Raw genomic sequence first — 20,424 nt, forward strand, 5'->3', positions numbered from 1 at the left:
TTTTTCTTTTTAATACAAACAACAGCCCTCAACACACACTAAAGGATGTGGTGACTACATTCACTATATTAGCTGCTCCTTCAAATGACTGTCTACACCAGAGCATTTTGTTTTTATATACAAGAACTTTGGTTAAGTTTAGCTGACTCTGGGGAGTTTCTGTGGGCCTGCCCTTGTTTCTTACCTCTTCCATTTAACAAGATTGACCTAAATCCATTATTTTAAGCCCTCGAGGTCAACAGCAGAACTGACTGTAAATTTGGGTCTATGTGAAATTTGGAATTGGAGAAAACTTCAAGTGTGCTGTGAAATCTATTACAGACAGACAAAAACCTAAAAAGGCTATGAGCACCACCTAGTGGTATTAAGTGGCCAAGCAGCTTGTGATTAACATGTTTTTAGTTGTTTTCACGTAGGTGTTGAATCAACTTATCAAAAAAGGCAACAGACAAAAACATTTGAAATGCCCTCTTTTAAATCAGTAGCACTGCAGTGTCTGTGTTGTTCAGGTACTTACACTCCTCTAAGCCCAGCTGGTAGGCCGGACTCTGAAGTCCTCTGACCTTCTCCATCAGGGTGGCTGTAGTCAGACTCCCCAGCTCTAAAGCCAGAGAACAGTGACCATAATGAAACTGACATTAAACCACTTTTGGCCGACTGTTATTCCTGCTGACAGGATTATAAACTCAGACTGTTTCTGTCCACATTCTCTCCAGTCGTCCTGTTTACCACTGATTGCTGCAGGTACACAGAAAAAAGTAACATAATCTTACCTTTTAACATTTCACTGTCTTCACTCTCCAGCCATCCACAGGGGAAGAATTAGAGATGGGCTGTAATATGAATGCAACAAAGAATTCAATGGACGCCTCATAAAGATTTACAGTGTGCTCATATATTACACAGTGTCACCCCTATTTAATTAACTCACTTGTAAATGGAGGTAAACCACAGGAAATATAACTCACATTTTAAGATGCAGAGAATTCTGCGCCCCCAGGCACTGTGTACCAGATTACAGGAGAATGAAGGTTAAACAGTGTATAACGCTACAGCAGCCAATTACAAAGGACATAAACTTACACTGCTCTGGCCACAAGTCTGGTGATGCTCCGTCGAGCTTCTCCAGACTCAGCAATGAGGTCTCAGAATCATCACCTAGCAGGACAGAAAAAAGTCTTTCAACAATATGCAAACATTTATTGATGCATTCAGTAAAGGCAGTGTTTCTGAAGCTATCAGTGCTTCACATGTTCTGGTGGCTTCTTCAAAGTACTCAAATCAAAGCACATTTATTGTTTCATGCACACATCTGAAAGTGATGGCTGGATACTTCATCGTCCAACTACCGTCTGCTGATTCGCCTTTAAATGAAAGAATGCAGAAGTTCAGATTATACTAATCCTTCTGTTTCTGCCCGACGTCCACATGTGGGGCTTGTGCTTACAGCCCAACACCGTGCAGGGTGATTGGCATTTGCTGGAGAACACCAAGATTGGCAGATTCACCACTGGCGCCCTGTGCTCTTCATGGATGAGAGCGGGCTCACACTGAGCACATGCGTCCAGGCGTTGTAGGGAGGTCATACAGGCACCTGGAGGCCACACACTGCTGAGCCTCATTCTTGTCTTGAGGAATTTAATGTAATGTGATTTTCAACTTTTATTTTGAGTTTGGTTCCAAGTCCAGACCTCCATGGGTTAATCATTGATTTACTTTACTCAACGTACTCCAGTATGTAATGAATGAAGATTTTCAGCTAGAATATTTCCTTCATTGAGATCTAGGAGGTGTTGTTTTAGTGCCCCCTTTATGTTTTGGAGCAGTGTACGGTCTGTCTCCTGTCTGCCTCGCCTGCACACATTTTTCCAATCAGCTCCCTGTTAACACTACTTTCATCAGCCCTGCAATGTACGTCATCAGTTCCACCTGTTGAGCTGCTCCTCAATCTAATCATCTGATTGGTTGGCTGACTCTCTGAACGTAGCACGCTTGTTGGTCTGAGTGTAGTCGGGGATTTTCACACACAACCATCTCTAGTGTTTAGGGAAAATAATCCATGTATTTTCTGCCCACCTTATATTTTATGTGTATAATATCCTATTCAAGGACCTGTGTTCACCACAGAAAGTCAACACTTAAACTTCTTTTGTCAAAAGACCCTAAAAACAGACAGTTTGTGGGGTCAAAAAATTCCATAATGTTTTACATATACTAAGAGAACACCAACAACTAAGCTTCTGATAAGGTCCTATACTGGGTTTTACCTAAGCCCATAAAGCCGAACCTCAACCAGCAGTTTTTAATGAATAGCTAAACCGCCAGTGAAAATAATACTCAACTGTTAATGAAATCAAAACAGCTTCCGGTGACAGGGGAAGGGGAGCCCTGGACTCCTGGAAATCACCTAAGCTGCCATCTTTTGGCCATCCAGTACAAATGTACCATTTGTGATGTGTCTGGGAGACATTTTATTGACCAAATATGGCTTTTCTTTGTGATGACAGTGTTTTCTTCTAAACAGCACAGAAATAAATGATGCAGATATTCTTGGAGACTTTTTTTAAATGAAGATAATGTCCCTGTCTTTTAACTTGCATATTAAACATTAAGTTGAATGGCATGTATGTCCCATCACTAAACCAAGATGCAACACACAGCCTATTGGACTCATTGAAATAGACCGGCTGGCTTGAGTTTTGGGAGAAACTCCTGTACAACCTCCACATGGGTTTAATAAACCCTACACTATATTAAAATAACTTATCAATAGAGACCAAAACCAAAAGTAAAGTTGGACATTTTAACATCTATCTGGGGGCTGATTCACCTTTGGAGCGCCTGGAGGCCGCTAAGGGAACTGAAATTTTGGCTACTTAACATTTAACACTTTCATTTCTCAGTCCTGGTCCCAGCGCTTGTTGTGTGTCTAAATGTATCAAATATAAATTCATGCTGGGATTAAATCTCAGTGGCTGCTTTGGTAGATTTAATCCATTTTATGTCTATGACTTTGTTGTCTTACACACACGTCTTGTTTTGTCCTCGTACGTGCAGCTGAACATCAGATGTGCAGTGGATGTTTTTTGGTTTCAGTTGCAGCTGGTACAGTTACAAAATGATGCATTAACATAATCTGTGATGTACCTTAAATATTAATAAGACAAAGTAAGCCCCCACAGCTATGAACTAAGACACAGTCAGGACGAATGTTCAGGCTGAAATTACCCAGAGTCTATTATTCAGCAGTGACAATAAATCTCTGGATGTTATGTATGTACAGCCGTGGACAATCTTCCCCTGGTTGTTAACTGTGAGGGGGAAAAATAAAATAAAACAATGACTCCATCTAGTTTGTTGTCAGTACTGGTACTTAGCTAATGCTAATGCTAATGCCAGCTATTGTACTTTTATAACACACAACCCGGTGACATCACTGCTACACATGCTGGCAGGTTTTATGCAGCCAGCCACCACAATTTATAGTGTTTGTCGTCCCTTTTATCATGTCTTCTATTTTTATACACAGTCTCCGGTTTTACATCAAAATCCTCAGATTATTATCCCACTACGCTTAAGACTTTAGAAGTAAAACGTCAATTGATTTATCATTATTATTATCACTCATACTATAAGTGATTTTGCTCAATGGCTTTGGATTAATTAGACGAAACATTAAAGCTCCACGGCCTCAGGTGACAGGATGAGGCACAGCTGGCCGGAGGCTTACAAAGCCAGAGGCCTGGAAAACATTTCTCTTTGATAAATCACCGTGACAACGGGGACCTGAGATCTGTTTCTTGGCAGAAAAGACTTCCAATCCATCTCCTTTGCATGCCCTGAACCTTGGAGTACATCACAACAGTCCCAGCTGTGCAGGTGATGCATACTGAGCTGATTGCAATTTAGCAGCTTTTGTCAGCTATGAACGGAATCAGACAATTTGTGTTACTTTTCACATCAACATATATGTGAGTATAGAGACAAAAGTATATGAACATGTAGGATCAGCTGCTTTTCTGAAGACTGAATCAGAGCCCATGTGGTTAGAGATGTTTTTAATTATTGATGGATTTAGGATCAGGTGATCCATCAACATCTGAAGTTCAGAATATGTACAATTCTATTATGGCACAAACAAAGGGGATATCTGAGGACCTCAGACTGGACTCCACACATTTAGACTGTGTAATAGTTCACAAGGTCAAACGGATCCCATGGTAACTCGTTAGGCTCTTCTCACACAGACAGATGTCTGCAGTTTGATAAAGATCATGTAGAAAACCTAGAGAGCTGCCGGGAAAACACAGCATCAGACCAAAATAGAATCTGTTAAACATGGTGGTGGTAGTATCATGGGCTTCTGGGCTAGTATGACTGGCCACCATTGATAGAACAATTAATTCTGAATTCTGTAAGTATATTTTATAGGATACTGGATGTCATCTGTGAGCTGAATCAATCTAAAGTTTGTTTATGTTTGTTCAACCCACCATCAAGCTGTCATAGGGGAAAAAGGTTCAAACTCCTCCAAGCTGGTATGGATGCCTGATCAGCAGTTACTGAAAAGATTAAGGTGCTGCTATTGCTGCACAAGGAGATCAGAGCAGACACTGATTGCAAAGGTTCACATACTTTAACCCCTCTCATAACGATTATCTTGAGTCCTTTTTCTGAATAAATACAGTTTTTCTGTTTCTGTTGTAACCTGTGTAAAAATCTATTCCTGCGTCAGCCAATCACTTTTTGAACGTCTGACAATGTAAACAAACTGATGGAGCATAGAGATGCTAGAGGGCTCCTGACTACACCATCCATCATACAACGCAGCATAAGAGAAGACAGCATCACTGACAAACATTATCTACCTAAACCCTGCAAACATGTATCAAAGCCTAAGGTATCATTTCATTGATTGCATGTTATTACACTTCATATTGTTGTCTTTCAAAGACTGAATATTGCTAATCTGCCTGCATTATTATACAGGCTGAAACCATGGAAACCAGACATCAGCATCGTCCTAGATTAGAACTTGTGCCCAGAATATGCAGAAACAGAACTCTCCCCGTCTTACTTTCTCTCTTCTATTTTAGACAGAAAACACACAGTGGCATGCTGTTAGCTGTCAAACAAACCAGGTCTGCTTGAAGAGGTGTTACCTAAATGGTAAACCAAGAGTGACACACAGTGGAAGTATGTAGTACAGACATTCAAAAATGATGTGTGCTGTGCAGAAGAAGATAAAACATAGGTTTTACTGCCAAAAAAAAGTGGTTTTATTTAGTGTTTATGAGTGTTATCCCACTTCTGTTCTCATCTGTCTTTATTGTCTGATATGAGGAGTTAAATCACTGTTTGCTCAACACGGAGCTCCCAAAAATTCAGAGTAGAGTTGACTTGGGAATAAACATGTTGACTAATGTTATTACATAAATAAACATAAAGGACATTGTGTTGATGCTAACAAAACATATGATTTTAGTACCCAGTCATCATCATCATGGTAACGATACAGCTGCAAAAGTCAGTGTTAGGAGGCCTGTTGTGTTATATCGCAGTTGGATCTGCCATGAAAACTACTCATTACTTACAGGCATTAGGGTAAGGCGATGATCTTTAAACACTAATTCATAACATTAAACACGCTTTATAAGGAAAACTACTCCCATCCTGTGGTTGCCATTTTTAGCTGCCACTGTGGTGAGTCCCTGCCCCATGAACACATAGCAATGCAGAAATACGCACACAAGGACTGAAACACTGAGCTCATGGTACATGTTCCTAGTGAGAACAGGTTTCTCAGCCTCCGTTCACATAGCTCTGTGTGGACATGTTAATATGAAATGTACAGGCAGCTGTAGCTTTTCTTTTTTTAATTATATGAATTCCAATAGACCATCATTCGTTTCACCTTTTCCTACCACACTGATACCAGTTCCTGAGTATAAGGAAGCTGTTAAAGCCGTCTGCCACTGTTTATGGCTCCTTATCATCCTCATACAGGACTTCATCTATGAGCACATCGTTGTCATCCACAGGGATTTCCTGGCACAGCTGCTCTTTAAAGGCTAAGGCAATAGTGTATGGTTTTCCTCTCGGGTGCCTGATGCAGCGCTCCAGGTAGGTGTCATAGAAGCCCTTCCCTCGTCCCAGACGCTTCCCAGAGCGGTCAAAGCCCAGCCCTGGCATTAAGATCAGGTCCAGACCTCCTGGACAGAGTGAGCAGACAGTGTGAGAGGAGGAAGTCAGGAAAATGACATTATCCGTACATAATTATATTTATAAGTCGGAGGAATGGGAATTGATTGTTCCGCTGACTTTGCGAGTTGAACCAATTAATTTTCCGCTTCTGAAGTGCAAATGGGATTACAGGAATATAGATGGCAGATGTACACCAAGGATGATTGGTCTGTTTTCTTTTCTTTTTACAGTCAGTACAGTCTGTGACTTCATGTTGTAAAATGAAGTTAAAATAAATAAATAACTCTAAATTAAAAACAGGCCAGAAAACATTCATCCTGTTCCATCCACTTCCCTTTGATTAATGGATCAATAAAATGTGACACGATCCACTCTCTCATCTTGTAGACCTGATGGAGGGATGTTTATTATGGTATCAGATTTCTTTTAGAGGACAAAAAAGAAGTCACTGCATCTAAAACAGTTTTTGGAGAGGTACATAAGTTTGGCTAATCATACCTACATCACCCTACAAAGACAACCTCTCCCTTTTTTATAGAGTACACAATATTATTATTATTATTTATATTTATATTTATATTATTTAATATATACATGTGTATATTTCCATGATGCCTTTGTTGTTGTAAGAAGCTATGCTAATGTTGTGTGTGTGTCCGAGAGCCCAACTGTAGCCAGTGCTTCCTCTCTGCTGTTGTCATCCTCGGCAGGCTGCCGGATGTTCCAGGAGGTCAGGGGCAGCGTGTCCATGTCCTGCAGACTGCTGAGCTTCAACATGTCCATGTGGTTGCTGCTGGTGCTCTCATATCTAGGGATGAAGCAGCTTTTGCCCAGTTTAAACACGTCTTTGATGATCTCCTGGGTGCACACTTCATCGTCCATGCTGAGAAACAGCGCAATCCGCTGGGAGGACACGTATTTGGGGTGTCGGAACAGCTGAGAGAAAAGAAGGAGGGGAAAGATCAAATCAAATGTTTACACTGCCTAACCAAAAATACTGTTAAACGTTTAATTTGATTCTACTTTAATCCAAACTCCTTCTTGCCTTCATCTAAAAGTCTGTCACTCATCACTCCTATGTTCTAATGGTACATTGTGTTAGCTAATCATGTTAAAAAGGCTACTTGATGATTAGAAAACTCCTGTGAAATTATGTTAGCACAGCTGAACTGTTATGATGATCAGAGAAGCTGTAGAACTAGCCTGGTGACCCCAAACTTTGGAACGGTAGTGTATACTTGCCATGAACTGCAATAGCTAGAATGCATCCTAATGAAGTGAATTTGGTTTAAATATATAATGAAATGTATTTTGGTGATGCATTCTTCTGTAGGTTTTAATGAGTGCAGTTCAGTGTGAGTATATTGTATGTGTGCTACACTGAATGATCTGAATGTAGCATAACAGAAACAGAAATTACACTGGTGGAGTGTGTGTGTGTGTGTGTGTGTGTGTGTGTGTGTGTGTGTGTGTGTGTGTGTGTTTGTACATTGCAACCGGGCCAAAAGGGATTTAGTGACAAGTAGAGACAAGACAGTGCAAATGGACTAATAGAGTGTTGCAGATAATATCATGAGCATGATGAATAACTCTACAGGACTATTACATTGTGGAACATGTTAACATAGAAAACAGTTACAGTGCGGTACCACATCCCAGATACCAGCACTGGTATCAGTTTACATGTGAACTCATCTGAGCCTGATTCCCACATGAGTCTACTGATTTAACCTGTTTGTTAAATAAACAGTATTCCTTAGTAAATATCTATCAAATAACTGGAACTCCAAATGAATTACTGTTATTATTACCATTTATTGACTACCGTGACATTTTCACAGTTTAAAAACATTTAATGACATAACTAGTATAACATTATACCAGGTTACTGTTATATGTTTTCTGATGCTTCCTGTTACGTTGCAGACTCAGCATCTGCACAGACCGGCGCTTTAACTGAACCGCTAATAGACACGGACTAACACACTGTAACAGCTGGAATAAGTTCCCTCTGGATAAATGCACCGTCTCCTACCTTCTGTGAAAGCACCAGTGACTGCCTCCGCCTCTCCTCCACACTCACAGCTGCCACCCGCCGCTTTATTTCTTTTCTTAACGCCTGCTTCGCCGCTCGCAGGGCGGCCATTCTGCTTTTAATGAGTCCGAATTAATGAAGTTAACAGATATTGAGCGGGTTTGCTGCTCAGCTGGCTAGGAGGACAGCCTTCACCTAGTTCACTGCATGCGAGTTAAACATTAACACGTCAGGACATGGCGCTGTCACAGTGGGCTACGTCCAAATGACTCAGTCAATAACAGTAAACAGGAGGAACCCACTGCCACAGTCTGCGGTGCTGCCGCTGGGCTGCGGAGCATGTGAGCCACTTCTTCTTCTACGGTAGTAGCAGTCCTTGACTTTGCATCACTACCACCTGCTGGACATTTAGTGAAGTACACACCAGGACTAAAGGTGGTTTCTTGCAAAGATTAAGCATCTTTTATTAGTTAATAATAGTAAATTTATTAAAATGTAAAAAATATATAAATATAAATGAATGCTTGATTAAATAGTGTAAGGGTCTGATGTTTGACGGTTGTATGTTTGACCTTTGGTTTTGCTCTGTCACAATTATTATGTGTTTCGTACTGTTCAGGTGCTGATGGAATCAATTCCTCTGCTTGAGTGGTGGGTTTGATTTTCTTCCAACATAAGAGTTCATTCCATCTGAAGCCTTTGGCGTCCTCCTTCCACCTGTCGCACTGTGAGTTCTGAGAATTTCAAGCTTTGCCATTTCTCCAGCAATTTCAGCCTCCAGTTGTAGCTTTTCCCTCCTTTTCCGCAGCCATTCCTCCTCTTCTTCCAGTGCATGTTTTTCCTCCAGTACTTGTTTCTTTATGGCTAAAGCTGCCGACTCAGCTTCAGCCTTTAAACGTGCAGAGGAAGTTGAAGAGCGTTGTGACTGAGATCTTTCGTTGCTTCCAACATTTGAGACACTGGATTTCAACACCTATTTTACTGACAGAAGTAAAGGGTTAACTCAACAACTATTACTGAGAGATTCAATAATAACTCCTTATTTATTTTAAGCAATGATGACAAATACAAAACAAACTGAAAAGAAAACAGTTCTGTCAACCAAGTTTATTATAACAAAACAGGTTTACATCTGTTACTGTCTACCTCTGTGCCACCATGACTATAGGCCTAACCACAAAAACCACATTTCTGTTTCACTGTATTCCCAATGAGACCATCAGCTGGACCTCAAGAAGTTCTTTTTTCCAATTGGCTGATAGGTCGCTAATTGCTACAGCTGTGAGTGTGCAGTGCTGTCTGTGGTCTGGTTAACTAGCGGCTGTAACTTGTTAGAGGTGTGTGCAGTCAGACGTCACACTGGACGCTCATGGCTCACTTCACTTCGTCATCCTGGAAAGCTACACCGTGCACAAACACGTGGTTCCTGTGGTTTCCCTCCTTGTGTGATTACCTGCCCTGCCCTAATGTGTGCCACCTGTGTGTTGTCTTCCCTGCACTCATGGTCTCATTGTCTCGTTGCTCATGGGGGTTTGTACCAAGCGGCAACCTTTGGGCTCAGACTTGAAGCCCATGTGGAAGTGTCAAAACTTGTAGTTCATGCCACAACTGCTGGGGGCTGGCTCCAAAAGCGAGTAATTTCCCATAGACTCCCATGTTAAAATGGCCGACTTCACAGCAGAAAAAAACATGTTTCCAGCCTGGTACAAAAAACCACTCTGGTCTAGTGTCAACTGTAAGGGGGGTGAATATTTTTACAACTTTTTTTACAACTTTTAATTGTATTCAGACTTAAAATTACGCATAATTATGGGCATTGCTGCTTGAGTGACAGACAGTTGACGTATCACAGCGTGAGTTTCCTGCTTCCACGAACGCCCGCCCCCCTAAACTCCGCTCATGGTCCCCCTCTTTGTCCATAATTGGAGTTTTGGCGGACGTGACGCTGCCAACATGGCGGCGGTCATCATGTCCCGGAACCTCCCACCTAGACTTAAAACGGCTCTTCAGAAACCTTGCCACAGTCTCATCTCATGCCATGTTTATGACTTCGTTTTGCTCCATGCTATGTTTTTGACAGTACAAACTGGCCAACAATGGACACAGCAGACGCAGAAGCGGTTAGGTCTGCTGCTTCAAGCTGTAACCCGGAGGAAGCTCCGTATGAGTTGGTCATCCTCTGGAGCCAGATAAACCAGCTCAGGAGGGAGCTCCAGGCCGAGCTGGACCTGATAGATCACCTGCCATCACCTCTTCCACCACCACCTCAGGAAGGAGAGGTGGCAGTGGGCAAATCACAGGATCTCCGTGCTCCAGATGCTGGGGAAGCTGTGGAACTCAAAGCAAGAATTTAGAGCCAAGATGGTCCTTGCATTGAACGCTGATCCTTGGCTCCACCTCTATTACTCAAGGGCGTTTCAGGACATGGAGGAGTTCGCTGCTCCTGTGGGCTCCATGCTGCCCTCCTGGTTTCCCTGGCCAGCTCTCGACCCTGCGGGGGATACCCTGGATGATCTAGGACCGGCTGTGACTCCAGAGACCCCCAAACAGCTTTCAGATGTCGTCATCACTTCTGGTGCCGCCTGGGGGCAGGCTCCAGATGACATCATCCCTTCCGGTGCCGCCAGGGGGCGAGCTCCAGATGATGTCATCCCTTCCGGTGCTGCCAAGGGGCGAGCTCCAGATGATGTCATCCCTTCCGGTGCTGCCAAGGGGCGAGCTCCAGATGACTTCATTTGTTAGGGCCAAATTGGTTAGGGCCGGCCCTGATTCCCCATCACCGTGACAACCAGCAACACATTATATGGCTCCTATAGACTCCCTGTGACATTAAAAGAACGGCATGGGGAAGAAAAACAGGTAAATTATTCTTTTCCTCTTTATTTGAAGTGTTTTGAACATCAAAAGCCCACTTTTAGTGGCATAAAATACATTTGTAGTTACACAGCAGATATTTGCTGCCAAATTTTAGATTTTGTTCTCCTATCTCTCTATAACAGGGGTTCTCAAAGTTTTGATAGCTGAGGGCCAATTTATGAACCCGAAACTGGACTGAGGGCCACCAATGAAAAAATTACATGTGTAATCATTTTAATGACCCAGTTGCATCTCTACAGGTTATTGGTCTGTATCCAGTAATGGGAAATAAACACATATGGGGCTGAACCTGAGAAACATTGTAATGCACAAAAAATCCCCAGGGATTAGAGCTGGGCGGTATGACCAAAATTCTAGATCACTGTATTTTTATATTATAACGGTTTCTGGTATTTGACGGGTTTTTCCCCCTCATGCATGACGTGTTAACTGCATTGATTGTGAGAATAATTACTGCAGTAGTTCAGTGCTGCTGCGAGGAGCGAGTATTTTCATGCACTTTGATTTTGTGTTGTCTTATTTTGAAGGTATGTTTAAATGTTACCATAGAGACCAGGGTGCGTTGGGGTAGAAAGGATGTTGCTCATGTCATGTTCTGTTGTTGGTGCGACGTTAGGAGGATGCCGCTAATAAAGTTGCACATGATTACACAGTAGGCTTGTGCAAAATCGTATCGTGTGCAATTAATCGTCAGAAAAACTGTAATCGATTAATATTTGCCACTTATCGATTACGGCGATTAGTGCCTCGTCATGATGACGCATTTTTGTGTGCGGCGTAGTCTCACCATCACCCGCGCACATGTGAGCCCACAATAACAATAAAAAGGCAGTGGTGTTCAGTTAAATAATGCGGAGCAGCACGTTTCTAACATAAGTTCAACGTCTGTCACCATAAGCCCGAGCACGAAGAAAGCCGAAGAAAGCGCAACGAGGACACAACACTACACTACAGCTGTATATAGTGCCGCGACATGCATTAGGTGACGCGTGTAGCGTTGGTTGTTGCCATAGTAACTGAATTTTTGCTCGTATCAAAGGAATAAACTCCGATCTTTATTTACTGACTCCACAGCAACATAGGAAACATTACAACAGCGAAGTCTCCTCCAGCAGATATTGAAAGAATTCCACTCAGCCGAGAATCCGCCATACGTTTAGTCATCGTGCTGCTTACGACCAAACGAAGCGATGGAAGAACGTAACAGGTTGATTTGCACAGACACACATTTAAATGTGAAATTGTCCGGTTTGTTTGTTTTTTCTTCCGCTGTTCTACAGTCTGAGTGAAAACATGCACTAGTGTGGGACATATTCCAGTCACAGGTTCATTTGAAATAATCACTGATGTGACTTTTCTGAACTTTGTTTGTCTATTTGTCTGTTTAATTTTAATGTTGACATGCTTTGTGACCTTAAGATAAAAACATTTGAAGGACAAAGTTACTTTAAATGTTTGCTTCATTATTATTTTGAAGCAGTTTGTGCCTCAATATTATCAATACATATTTCCATGGCTGGTTGGTGCCTAATCACCAGCTTAGCCTGTTGTGAATGAAGTAGTTAACTTGACTGATGATTTGTCGGTATCATGCTAGAACACTGTGCCAATTTAGAGTCAAAAACATGTAAGTGCAACTGTCATCAATTAATCGTCAAATTAATCGTTATCGGCTAAATGCCACAATTAATGATTAATTTTTTTGCCAATATCGCCCAACCCTATTACACAGTGGATTTACGTTCATTATTATTATTATTATAGAGAAAATACCACAGTTTTTAATGCCGATCTTATAATTTTATTTTGTTTTTATCTGCTACACACCTTTAGATTGGGCCGTGAAAATATTGTCAGACAATCAACCGGTCCGTGGTGCACAAAAGGTTGGGGACCACTGCCTTAGGGAACAAAAATGGACCTCAGTTGTACCCTTTTTTCTGACAGTGTAGAGAGGTTACCCTATTCCAGGTCATGAGAATTGTCCAAATAAAATCCACATTAGTATAACATAAGTATAACACCATACAGCAGGGGGTTACACTCAGCTTCACTCGTGGCTTCGAGTGAACGCAGACTAGACGAAGGAGGCGGAGTGACGTGACGTGACGTGACGTAAGCTCGTTAAATACTCCACGAGGACATAGAAATCTGTTCGTGTTCCTGAGGTGGCAGAAATAAGAGCAAGATCCGTTTGGCCCGGACTTTAATACTTCATGACAAACGAGGGTGCAGAACTGTTCATACGGAGCGCACGCAGCGCCACACACACACACACACACACACACACACACACACACACACACAGGTTTGCAGAAGCAGCAGTTCAGGTGAACATGTATGAAGCGGAGATATTTGGGAAGCCGTGAAGCTAAGCCGTGAAATACCAAACAGTAGCAGCGTCTCTGTGTGGCCGCGATGTGCGCTGAGAGCCGTGTGAAGAGCTTTACACGCGTCCCCGCTTCAGACCGTCCCCTGTCCATCCTCACCAACAACTCCACTGCTCCATGAGCAGTGGTGCAACAATGAAAAACGTCCCCCTTGAAACAATTTACTACCGCGCTGAATTCCGGACATTTTAAAATTCATATCACAACACAAACTCATATAATTAATTGCGGGCCGCCATACATTTTTTTTTGCGGCCGCCATTGGCCCGCGGGCCGCACATTGAGGACCTTTGCTCTATAATAACCATAATTCACAGTCTGTAGTCTGTTGTTGTCGGGTCGGGCTCCCTCCCTTCCCCCAAGCAGCTGTTTATTCAGGACAATGACAAGTGATTGACGTGCCTCTCAGCCACTCAGCGCAGGGACACGGGAGGAACCGACCAATCGCAGCTGGTTGTGTGTCCTGCACTGTGGATCGATGCGGAGAGTTATCTGTGTGTAAGCGAAGACAAGGAGAGGAATTTGGGTTTTAAATTGAGGTCGGTCCATCAGAAAGTTTCTTTATGACAAACTAAAAAAGCTTTTGAAGGATTTTCATGACTGAAACGTGTGTTTTCGGTTGCTTTTATTCGAAGGAAAGGAAGGTATTGAAGCAGGAAATGAGAGGCTGAGCCTTGTTGACAGACAGGTCTGTTGTTATTTCAGTTTTCTCCTGTTTTTGTACACGTAAGAAAAGTTAGTGACTGACACGCAGGTATTATTGCTAAAGGTTATTTAAAGCGGGTAGCTAGCTTGCTTGGACTAATATTATGTATTCTAATTCAAGTCTTGTCTCGTGTTGTGACACTTTTAACAGGAAACTTAGTCGTGGAAGGACTGTCACGCCTATAATAAGCTACATACACTTTTCTCGTTTTTTAGTCTTGCTAATATTTGTACACACTTCATTTTTACGTGTGTTTTAGCTCTTGAGTATTTGTTACACGATACACCTGTACAGCCTTCTTTAAACCTAGCTTTCCTTCCTTAACTAACTAATAACTTTAACCTCATAGCAGATGACACAGCTTCTTATAACGGACATCTGAACGTGTAATCTAACTTCTGATTGGAATTGGACTCATTTCCAGTTCTGATGTTTTGTACAAGACAAAAATGTAAAGTGTCAAAGTCGCTTGTGTTTGGTATTCAGTCTGAATCTACAGTGTTTTGTATGTTTGAGGACTTTGACACAACCCACACACAAAGGAATGATCATTGGAATTGACTGTAAATACAGTAAAGGACGATTGATCATGTCCTCCAATGGATTTGCTTCTATTCATTAGAACACATGGTATTCTATTGATCTGTGTACTTTAGTATTGTGGGATATGCTCCACAGTCAGTAAGCAAAGGTCAGGAGGCCACGCTGTCATCATAAAGACCACTGTCAGGTTCTGCTGTAAGGTGAGGAGATGATCAGGGTTACACCTTAGGGGTAACCGTGATGTGCCTAAAGCCAAATACACTCATGATATTCCTTTTGTTTTTAAATTAAGGCAGTGCCCAATATTTGAGCAATATGTTTTGCCAGTCAGCAAACTTATAAGTTTCACTGTATCACACACACATAGATTTAAGTATCAATTTACAAGGGAATAAATACTCCAATCAGTCATGACATTTTGATCAGCACAGGCACTCTGACTTGTCTGCACTGTGTTTTCTGAAACATTTTGATGAGAACCAGCGGGAATTTCATCAACAGCTGGGGCTGTCTGTTGGTCCAGACCACACAAACAAGTCTTCACTCCCAGCATGTACTTTAATTTCCTCCTGGAGACAAATAAAGTTGAATTGAATGTTAAAAGTTAACTTTCTGCTTAATATGTCCCACGCACTGATAGGTGCCATGGCAACCAGATAAAAGATCATAATGTTACTGCTGATCAGTGAATATTCCAAAACATATCATATCATTCAGATGGAGTACACCTAAAGCACTTCTAGCATTTCTAACCTATATGTTAATGTGCACAAACCAGCAGCCATGACTGTTGAAGGTGTGTACATGTCCTGATGAGGACAGAAAAAGTGCTTTAAGTTGGCCTGTGCTAGACAATGGATTGTCTGCCTGTTTGCAGGGATCAGCACTCAAAATGCAGGAAGATAATGTAGGTAATCATGTTTACGTACCATGGTAACCTAGTTACAGTAAACCTCTGCAGCAGGTCAGTAATTACGATTCTTTCCTAACCTTATTTTATTCATTACATAGCCGAGAAGTCTAAGCTTCTATCTAGCTAAATAGAAAGGTTGTCCAGGCACAACGTGAGTTTGTACTTGTATTATGTCTGATACAGATACCTTCTCTGTTTGTGTTTCCTTTTGTTCCTTTTAATTGTGGAGCTCACTGTGATCCTGGCTTCTTGAAAAACATAAAAACTTCCTCCAGCAGGATAATATTTATTTGACTGTACCTCTGTGACTTCACACATCTCAGTCTACTCGTACTTTTTTAGAATGTCAAGCTAGAAATGAGTGTGTGAGTGCTGTGAAAGCCCTGATCTTATTGCATCTTGCATAATATGAGCAAGTCATCTTTGGCTTTCATTACAAAGGGATTTGGTGACAAATGGCTTTATTCCAGAAACCAGTGTAGTCATATCAAAACTTTGTCAGGTCAGGTCACTTTGTTCGGTTTTAAATGTCCATAGAAACATTTAATCTACAAAAACAAATGTCTTTTATTTCTGGTGTTTCTGCATGTTTAATAATTTTGTGTTTTTAAAGGATTCTGATGTAATTTGTCATAAACCTCATTTGTTCTAAATGTATCGAGACAGTATATTCATGTGACCCTCCTGACCTGCACACACTAACCTTTCTCCTCCCACAGGAGGGACATGGCCCAGGAGACCAAACAGAGCCAGACTCCCCTGCTCTGTTCTACAGGCTGTGGCTTCTATGGCAACCCCAGAAATAATGGCATGTGTTCAGTGTGCTACAAGGACTTCCTTCAAAGACAAAACAGCAGCGGATGTGTGAGCCCATCAGGTAAGAAAACTGTGTCTGTATGAGAGCGCACAAACCTGAGGGGAAGATTTGTCATTAGATCCTGATTGCTCCATGCTGGGGATTATTTCTAAATTCTAATCATATAAATAAGTCATTAATAATTTGTGTTCTCTGCCCGCTCTCTCTCTCTCTCTCTAGAGATGCTCGCTTACACACACACCCTAGATAGTTATTTGTTTCATCATTTAAATGATTAAGTATGTGAGTCTGATGAAAGTTGCAGCTTGTGTAAGCAACACACACATACGCAAACACACACAAGCACACAACGCTCGTCAAAAGGAGCCATGCAATGGCAGGAGTGAGGGGTATATTTGAAATCTAGATATAGATTTCAAAAGGAGCAGGAAATCCACCTTTAGAACAGGATAGTATGTCTAGACATGGATATAGAACATGTTAGGAAACACTGCAGTAGAATGTGCAAGTTTCAGTGGGAAGGAAGTGGGAAGGAGACGGCTGAGTTTAATGTGAAATGTGCTTTTTTCATTTCAGCTCGTTCTACTAGTGACAGCATCAAAGACTCTCTCCTAGCACAGTGCTCTCAGGGTACTACAGACGCCTCGCCTGCAGACACAGAGTCAGGGCACTGCAGGTACTGCCTCACGCACACAGCCACTCAAACACACCACTGCTGTTGAAAATCCATGAATGCTTTTTTACAGTTTTCTGTATCTCTGCATAAATTCTTCTGGACTTTTTAGGTCATATTTATGGAATTTGGCTCACACACTCGAGCAGCACTGTATATCAAGACTCAGCATCTTTTTTCTGTGTGTTTTAGCGGATCAACCACAGAAGCACCAGCTACCTCAGAAGAGGAGAATACCTCAGGAGCAAAGACTGACAGTCTGACAGATGATAATTTAAGTACGTTTCGTCCTGTACTTCCTCATACCTGTTTTACTAGCTGTTTTTATACAGCCTGTTCAACACACAGTGGATATAATAATAATATAGGATTATTATGAAGCCAAAATTAAAGTTGCTGAGGTTAAAATTCCTGCAGTGGATGGATGATGTGCAGATATTGATGCTGTTTTCAAACGTTGTTTATGCATACACTTGTTCAGTATGGTGACACATGTAAATCCACATATTGTTCTGCTAGCTGCTTCAAGACAGTATACGACAGTATCTGTGTAAGGTGTCGCTCTCCATGTTATTGATCCTTTAGGCTTGTGCACATCAGTCAGAGCTACAGCGATAGGCAGTGAGCAGGAAAGTCAGTGTTCAGCAGGAGTCTCCTCACCTCAGAGGAGTGTGCTTGTGAAGCAGGGCTTTCATAAAAACAAGAAAAGGAAACGGGAGGATCTTGATGAAAATGATGGAGGAGGTGAGGAGATGAGCCATCAGAGGAAGCACATCGGAGTCAAAGATCAGCTGCTTTTGGTTTCGTATTGTAGTCTGATTACTGACTGCAGGGTTTCTTCCTCAGCATCAGTGAGTGACGTGTCAGTGGATGCATCTGCACAGACGGAGGAGAAGCCTAAAGCCAAGAAGAATCGCAGCTTCACCTGCCAGAAGAAAGTTGGCCTGACAGGTAGGATACACAACAAAGAGAGCTGACACCTCACATGAAACCAGTCTGCACACATGTTTCTCCAGTTGATAGGTGCATATTATTTGATAACACCCAGGATCTAAAACTAGACACTGTTGAGCACCATTGGCAATAAAGACTGTGGAGAAAGCTTCTGTGACATCACCCATTGGTTTTTGAAGCGCCATTTGTAGTCCCTGTGGGAGGCTCCAGGGCGCTTCGACGATTGCCATGTTGGCAGCGTCACAGTCTGCCAAAACTCCAAATACACACAAAGAGGGGCAGCGTGAGTGGAGCTGAGGTGGGGGGGCAATCACAGAAGCAGGAAACTCGCACTGTGTTATGGCAACAAAGGCAGAGTGAAGCATTTCTCTCAGTGGAAACAATAAAACAACTAAATTCCAGTCAAAAGGGGAAAAACTAGTGACATCAACTCAAAGTAGTCACACCCATAACTATGGGTAATTTAATATCATGATATAATTAAAATGAGTAGGATATATAAAATGACCCTTGTTCAGTTCTGAATTGAGAGCAGAATCATTTCTTGTACCAGGCTGTAAACATGCTTATTCCTGTACTTCCTCATACCTGTTTTACTAGCTCTTTTAATACAGCCTGTTCACCACACAGTGGATATAATGATAATATAGGATTATTATGAAGTTGCTGAGGTTAAAATTCCAGCAGTAGATGGATGATGTGCAGATATTGATGCTGTTTCAGTCACAAAATTTAATTCCAAACGTTGTTTATCAGTATGGTGACACATATTGTCCAACAATAATCCACATATTGTTCTGCTAGCTGCTTCAAGACAGTATATGACAGTGTCTGTGTAAGGTGTCGCTCTCCATGTTATTGATCCTTTAGGCTTGTGCACATCAGTCAGAGCTACAGCGATAGGCAGTGAGCAGGAAAGTCAGTGTTCAGCAGGAGTCTCCTCACCTCAGAGGAGTGTGCTTGTGAAGCAGGGCTTTCATCAAAACAAGAAAAGGAAACGGGAGGATCTTGATGAAAATGATGGAGGAGGTGAGGAGATGAGCCATCAGAGGAAGCACATCGGAGTCAAAGATCAGCTGCTTTTGGTTTCGTATTGTAGTCTGATTACTGACTGCAGGGTTTCTTCCTCAGCATCAGTGAGTGACGTGTCAGTGGATGCATCTGCACAGACGGAGGAGAAGCCTAAAGCCAAGAAGAATCGCTGCTTCACCTGCCGGAAGAAAGTCGGCCTGATAGGTAGGATACACAACAAGCATACACATACACATGCACACATACACAACAGCTGACACCTCACATGAAACCAGTCTGCACACATGTTTCTCCAGTTGATAGGTGCATATTATTTGATAACACCCAGGAAGCTAAAACTAGACACGGTTGAGCACCATTGGCAATAAAAACTGTGGAGAAAGCTTCTGTGACATCACCCATTGGTGTTTGAAGCTCCATTTGTAGTCCCTGTGGGAGCAGAATAATTTCTTGTACCAGGCTGCAAACATGCATATTTCTGCTCTAAAGTTGTTAACATGACGTTCTGTGGGGATTGACTCTTTTGGAGCCAGCCCCTAGAGGCTGCAGCGTGAACTGCAACTTTTAACACTTTGGCATTGGCATCATGTCTGAGCCCTGGAGGCTCCCACTTGTTAAGTATATTCTCTATGGATTTCTCACCATTAATAGCTTGCTAAAAGAGTGTTACTTAATTTGACAAAGGCCTTTAAATTTGTGAATGTTTCCCCCATTCTCTGCTGCAGGCTTCGACTGCAGATGTGGAAACATGTTCTGCTCCATGCACCGTTACTCTGACGTTCACAACTGCACCTTCAACTACCAAGCGGAGGCTGCAGAGAAGATCAGGAAAGAAAACCCTGTCATTGTGGCCGAGAAGATCCAGAAGATTTAAAACCAGCTAGCTAACTTTATGCATGTATCTAAAAAAACATGTAAACTCACCGATCACCTTTTCTTATCCTTGTTTTATAACCAGATGTTAACATCAAAAACATTTTGTTTGTGAGTGACCATGAAAAGATTGTATGGGTTTATACTGTGAAAATATAGTTCATATATGGGGATTAAAAAAAGGAGGGGCCAGGAGTTACCGTGGTGTATTTATGCTTTTTGACTGTGTTGATTTTAATAATAATATGATAATAATAATATAAACTGTTATTTATGTGTTTGTCTGTGTATATTTGTGGATACAGTTTGAATCGTGTGAACTTCAACATTCAAAAAGTCACAATATTTTTTTCTACTGATTTTTACTTCCATGAAAGTGGCATTCATTTTTTCACTAAGATCTCATT

At 41.8% G+C, this 20,424-nt stretch overlaps 2 protein-coding genes and 1 pseudogene across 6 annotated transcripts; 1 reads left to right on the forward strand and 2 right to left on the reverse strand.

Moving 5' to 3' along the window:
* Positions 1-473: 473 nt before the first annotated feature.
* LOC114433664 (protein lin-52 homolog) lies at positions 474-1,338 on the reverse strand (annotated as a pseudogene).
* A 3,917-nt stretch (positions 1,339-5,255) lies between these two features.
* Positions 5,256-8,575, reverse strand: mthfs (5,10-methenyltetrahydrofolate synthetase (5-formyltetrahydrofolate cyclo-ligase)). The gene is made up of 3 exons (XM_028401984.1): positions 8,240-8,575; positions 6,873-7,140; positions 5,256-6,212 (listed from the first exon to the last, which is right to left on the reverse strand). The coding sequence occupies exons 1-3, from the start codon at positions 8,348-8,350 to the stop codon at positions 5,980-5,982; spliced, it is 612 nt and encodes a 203-aa protein (XP_028257785.1). The 5' UTR covers positions 8,351-8,575; the 3' UTR covers positions 5,256-5,979.
* A 5,345-nt stretch (positions 8,576-13,920) lies between these two features.
* On the forward strand, positions 13,921-20,297 carry zfand6 (zinc finger, AN1-type domain 6). Of its 5 annotated transcripts, XM_028402687.1 has the most exons (10): positions 13,948-14,045; positions 14,142-14,194; positions 16,388-16,545; positions 17,062-17,161; positions 17,351-17,436; positions 17,744-17,902; positions 18,005-18,109; positions 18,983-19,141; positions 19,244-19,348; positions 19,870-20,297. In XM_028402687.1, the coding sequence occupies exons 3-10, from the start codon at positions 16,395-16,397 to the stop codon at positions 20,016-20,018; spliced, it is 1,014 nt and encodes a 337-aa protein (XP_028258488.1). In that variant the 5' UTR covers positions 13,948-14,045; positions 14,142-14,194; positions 16,388-16,394; the 3' UTR covers positions 20,019-20,297. The 5 variants fall into 5 exon arrangements, with proteins under 5 accessions (XP_028258489.1, XP_028258488.1, XP_028258493.1 ...); XM_028402688.1 differs by lacking the exon at positions 14,142-14,194 and having other exon boundaries at positions 13,921-14,045; XM_028402692.1 differs by lacking the exon at positions 18,983-19,141.
* Positions 20,298-20,424: the final 127 nt, after the last annotated feature.

This window comes from Parambassis ranga, chromosome 3 (genome assembly GCF_900634625.1).
Source record: "Parambassis ranga chromosome 3, fParRan2.1, whole genome shotgun sequence".
In the NCBI taxonomy this organism is placed as follows: domain Eukaryota; kingdom Metazoa; phylum Chordata; class Actinopteri; family Ambassidae; genus Parambassis; species Parambassis ranga.

Excerpts from the sequence above, each read along its gene's own strand:
- mthfs (XM_028401984.1), bottom strand. The coding sequence starts at position 8,350 with ATGGCCGCCCTGCGAGCGGCGAAGCAGGCGTTAAGAAAAGAAATAAAG. Across the intron at positions 7,141-8,239 it reads CACTGGTGCTTTCACAGAAG|CTGTTCCGACACCCCAAATA; the intron begins GTAGGAGACGGT and ends CTTTTCTCTCAG. Across the intron at positions 6,213-6,872 it reads AGAGGAAGCACTGGCTACAG|GAGGTCTGGACCTGATCTTA; the intron begins TTGGGCTCTCGG and ends CACTCTGTCCAG.
- zfand6 (XM_028402688.1), top strand. The coding sequence starts at position 16,395 with ATGGCCCAGGAGACCAAACAGAGCCAGACTCCCCTGCTCTGTTCTACA. Across the intron at positions 17,162-17,350 it reads ACAGAGTCAGGGCACTGCAG|CGGATCAACCACAGAAGCAC; the intron begins GTACTGCCTCAC and ends TGTGTGTTTTAG. Across the intron at positions 18,110-18,982 it reads GAAGAAAGTTGGCCTGACAG|GCTTGTGCACATCAGTCAGA; the intron begins GTAGGATACACA and ends TTGATCCTTTAG.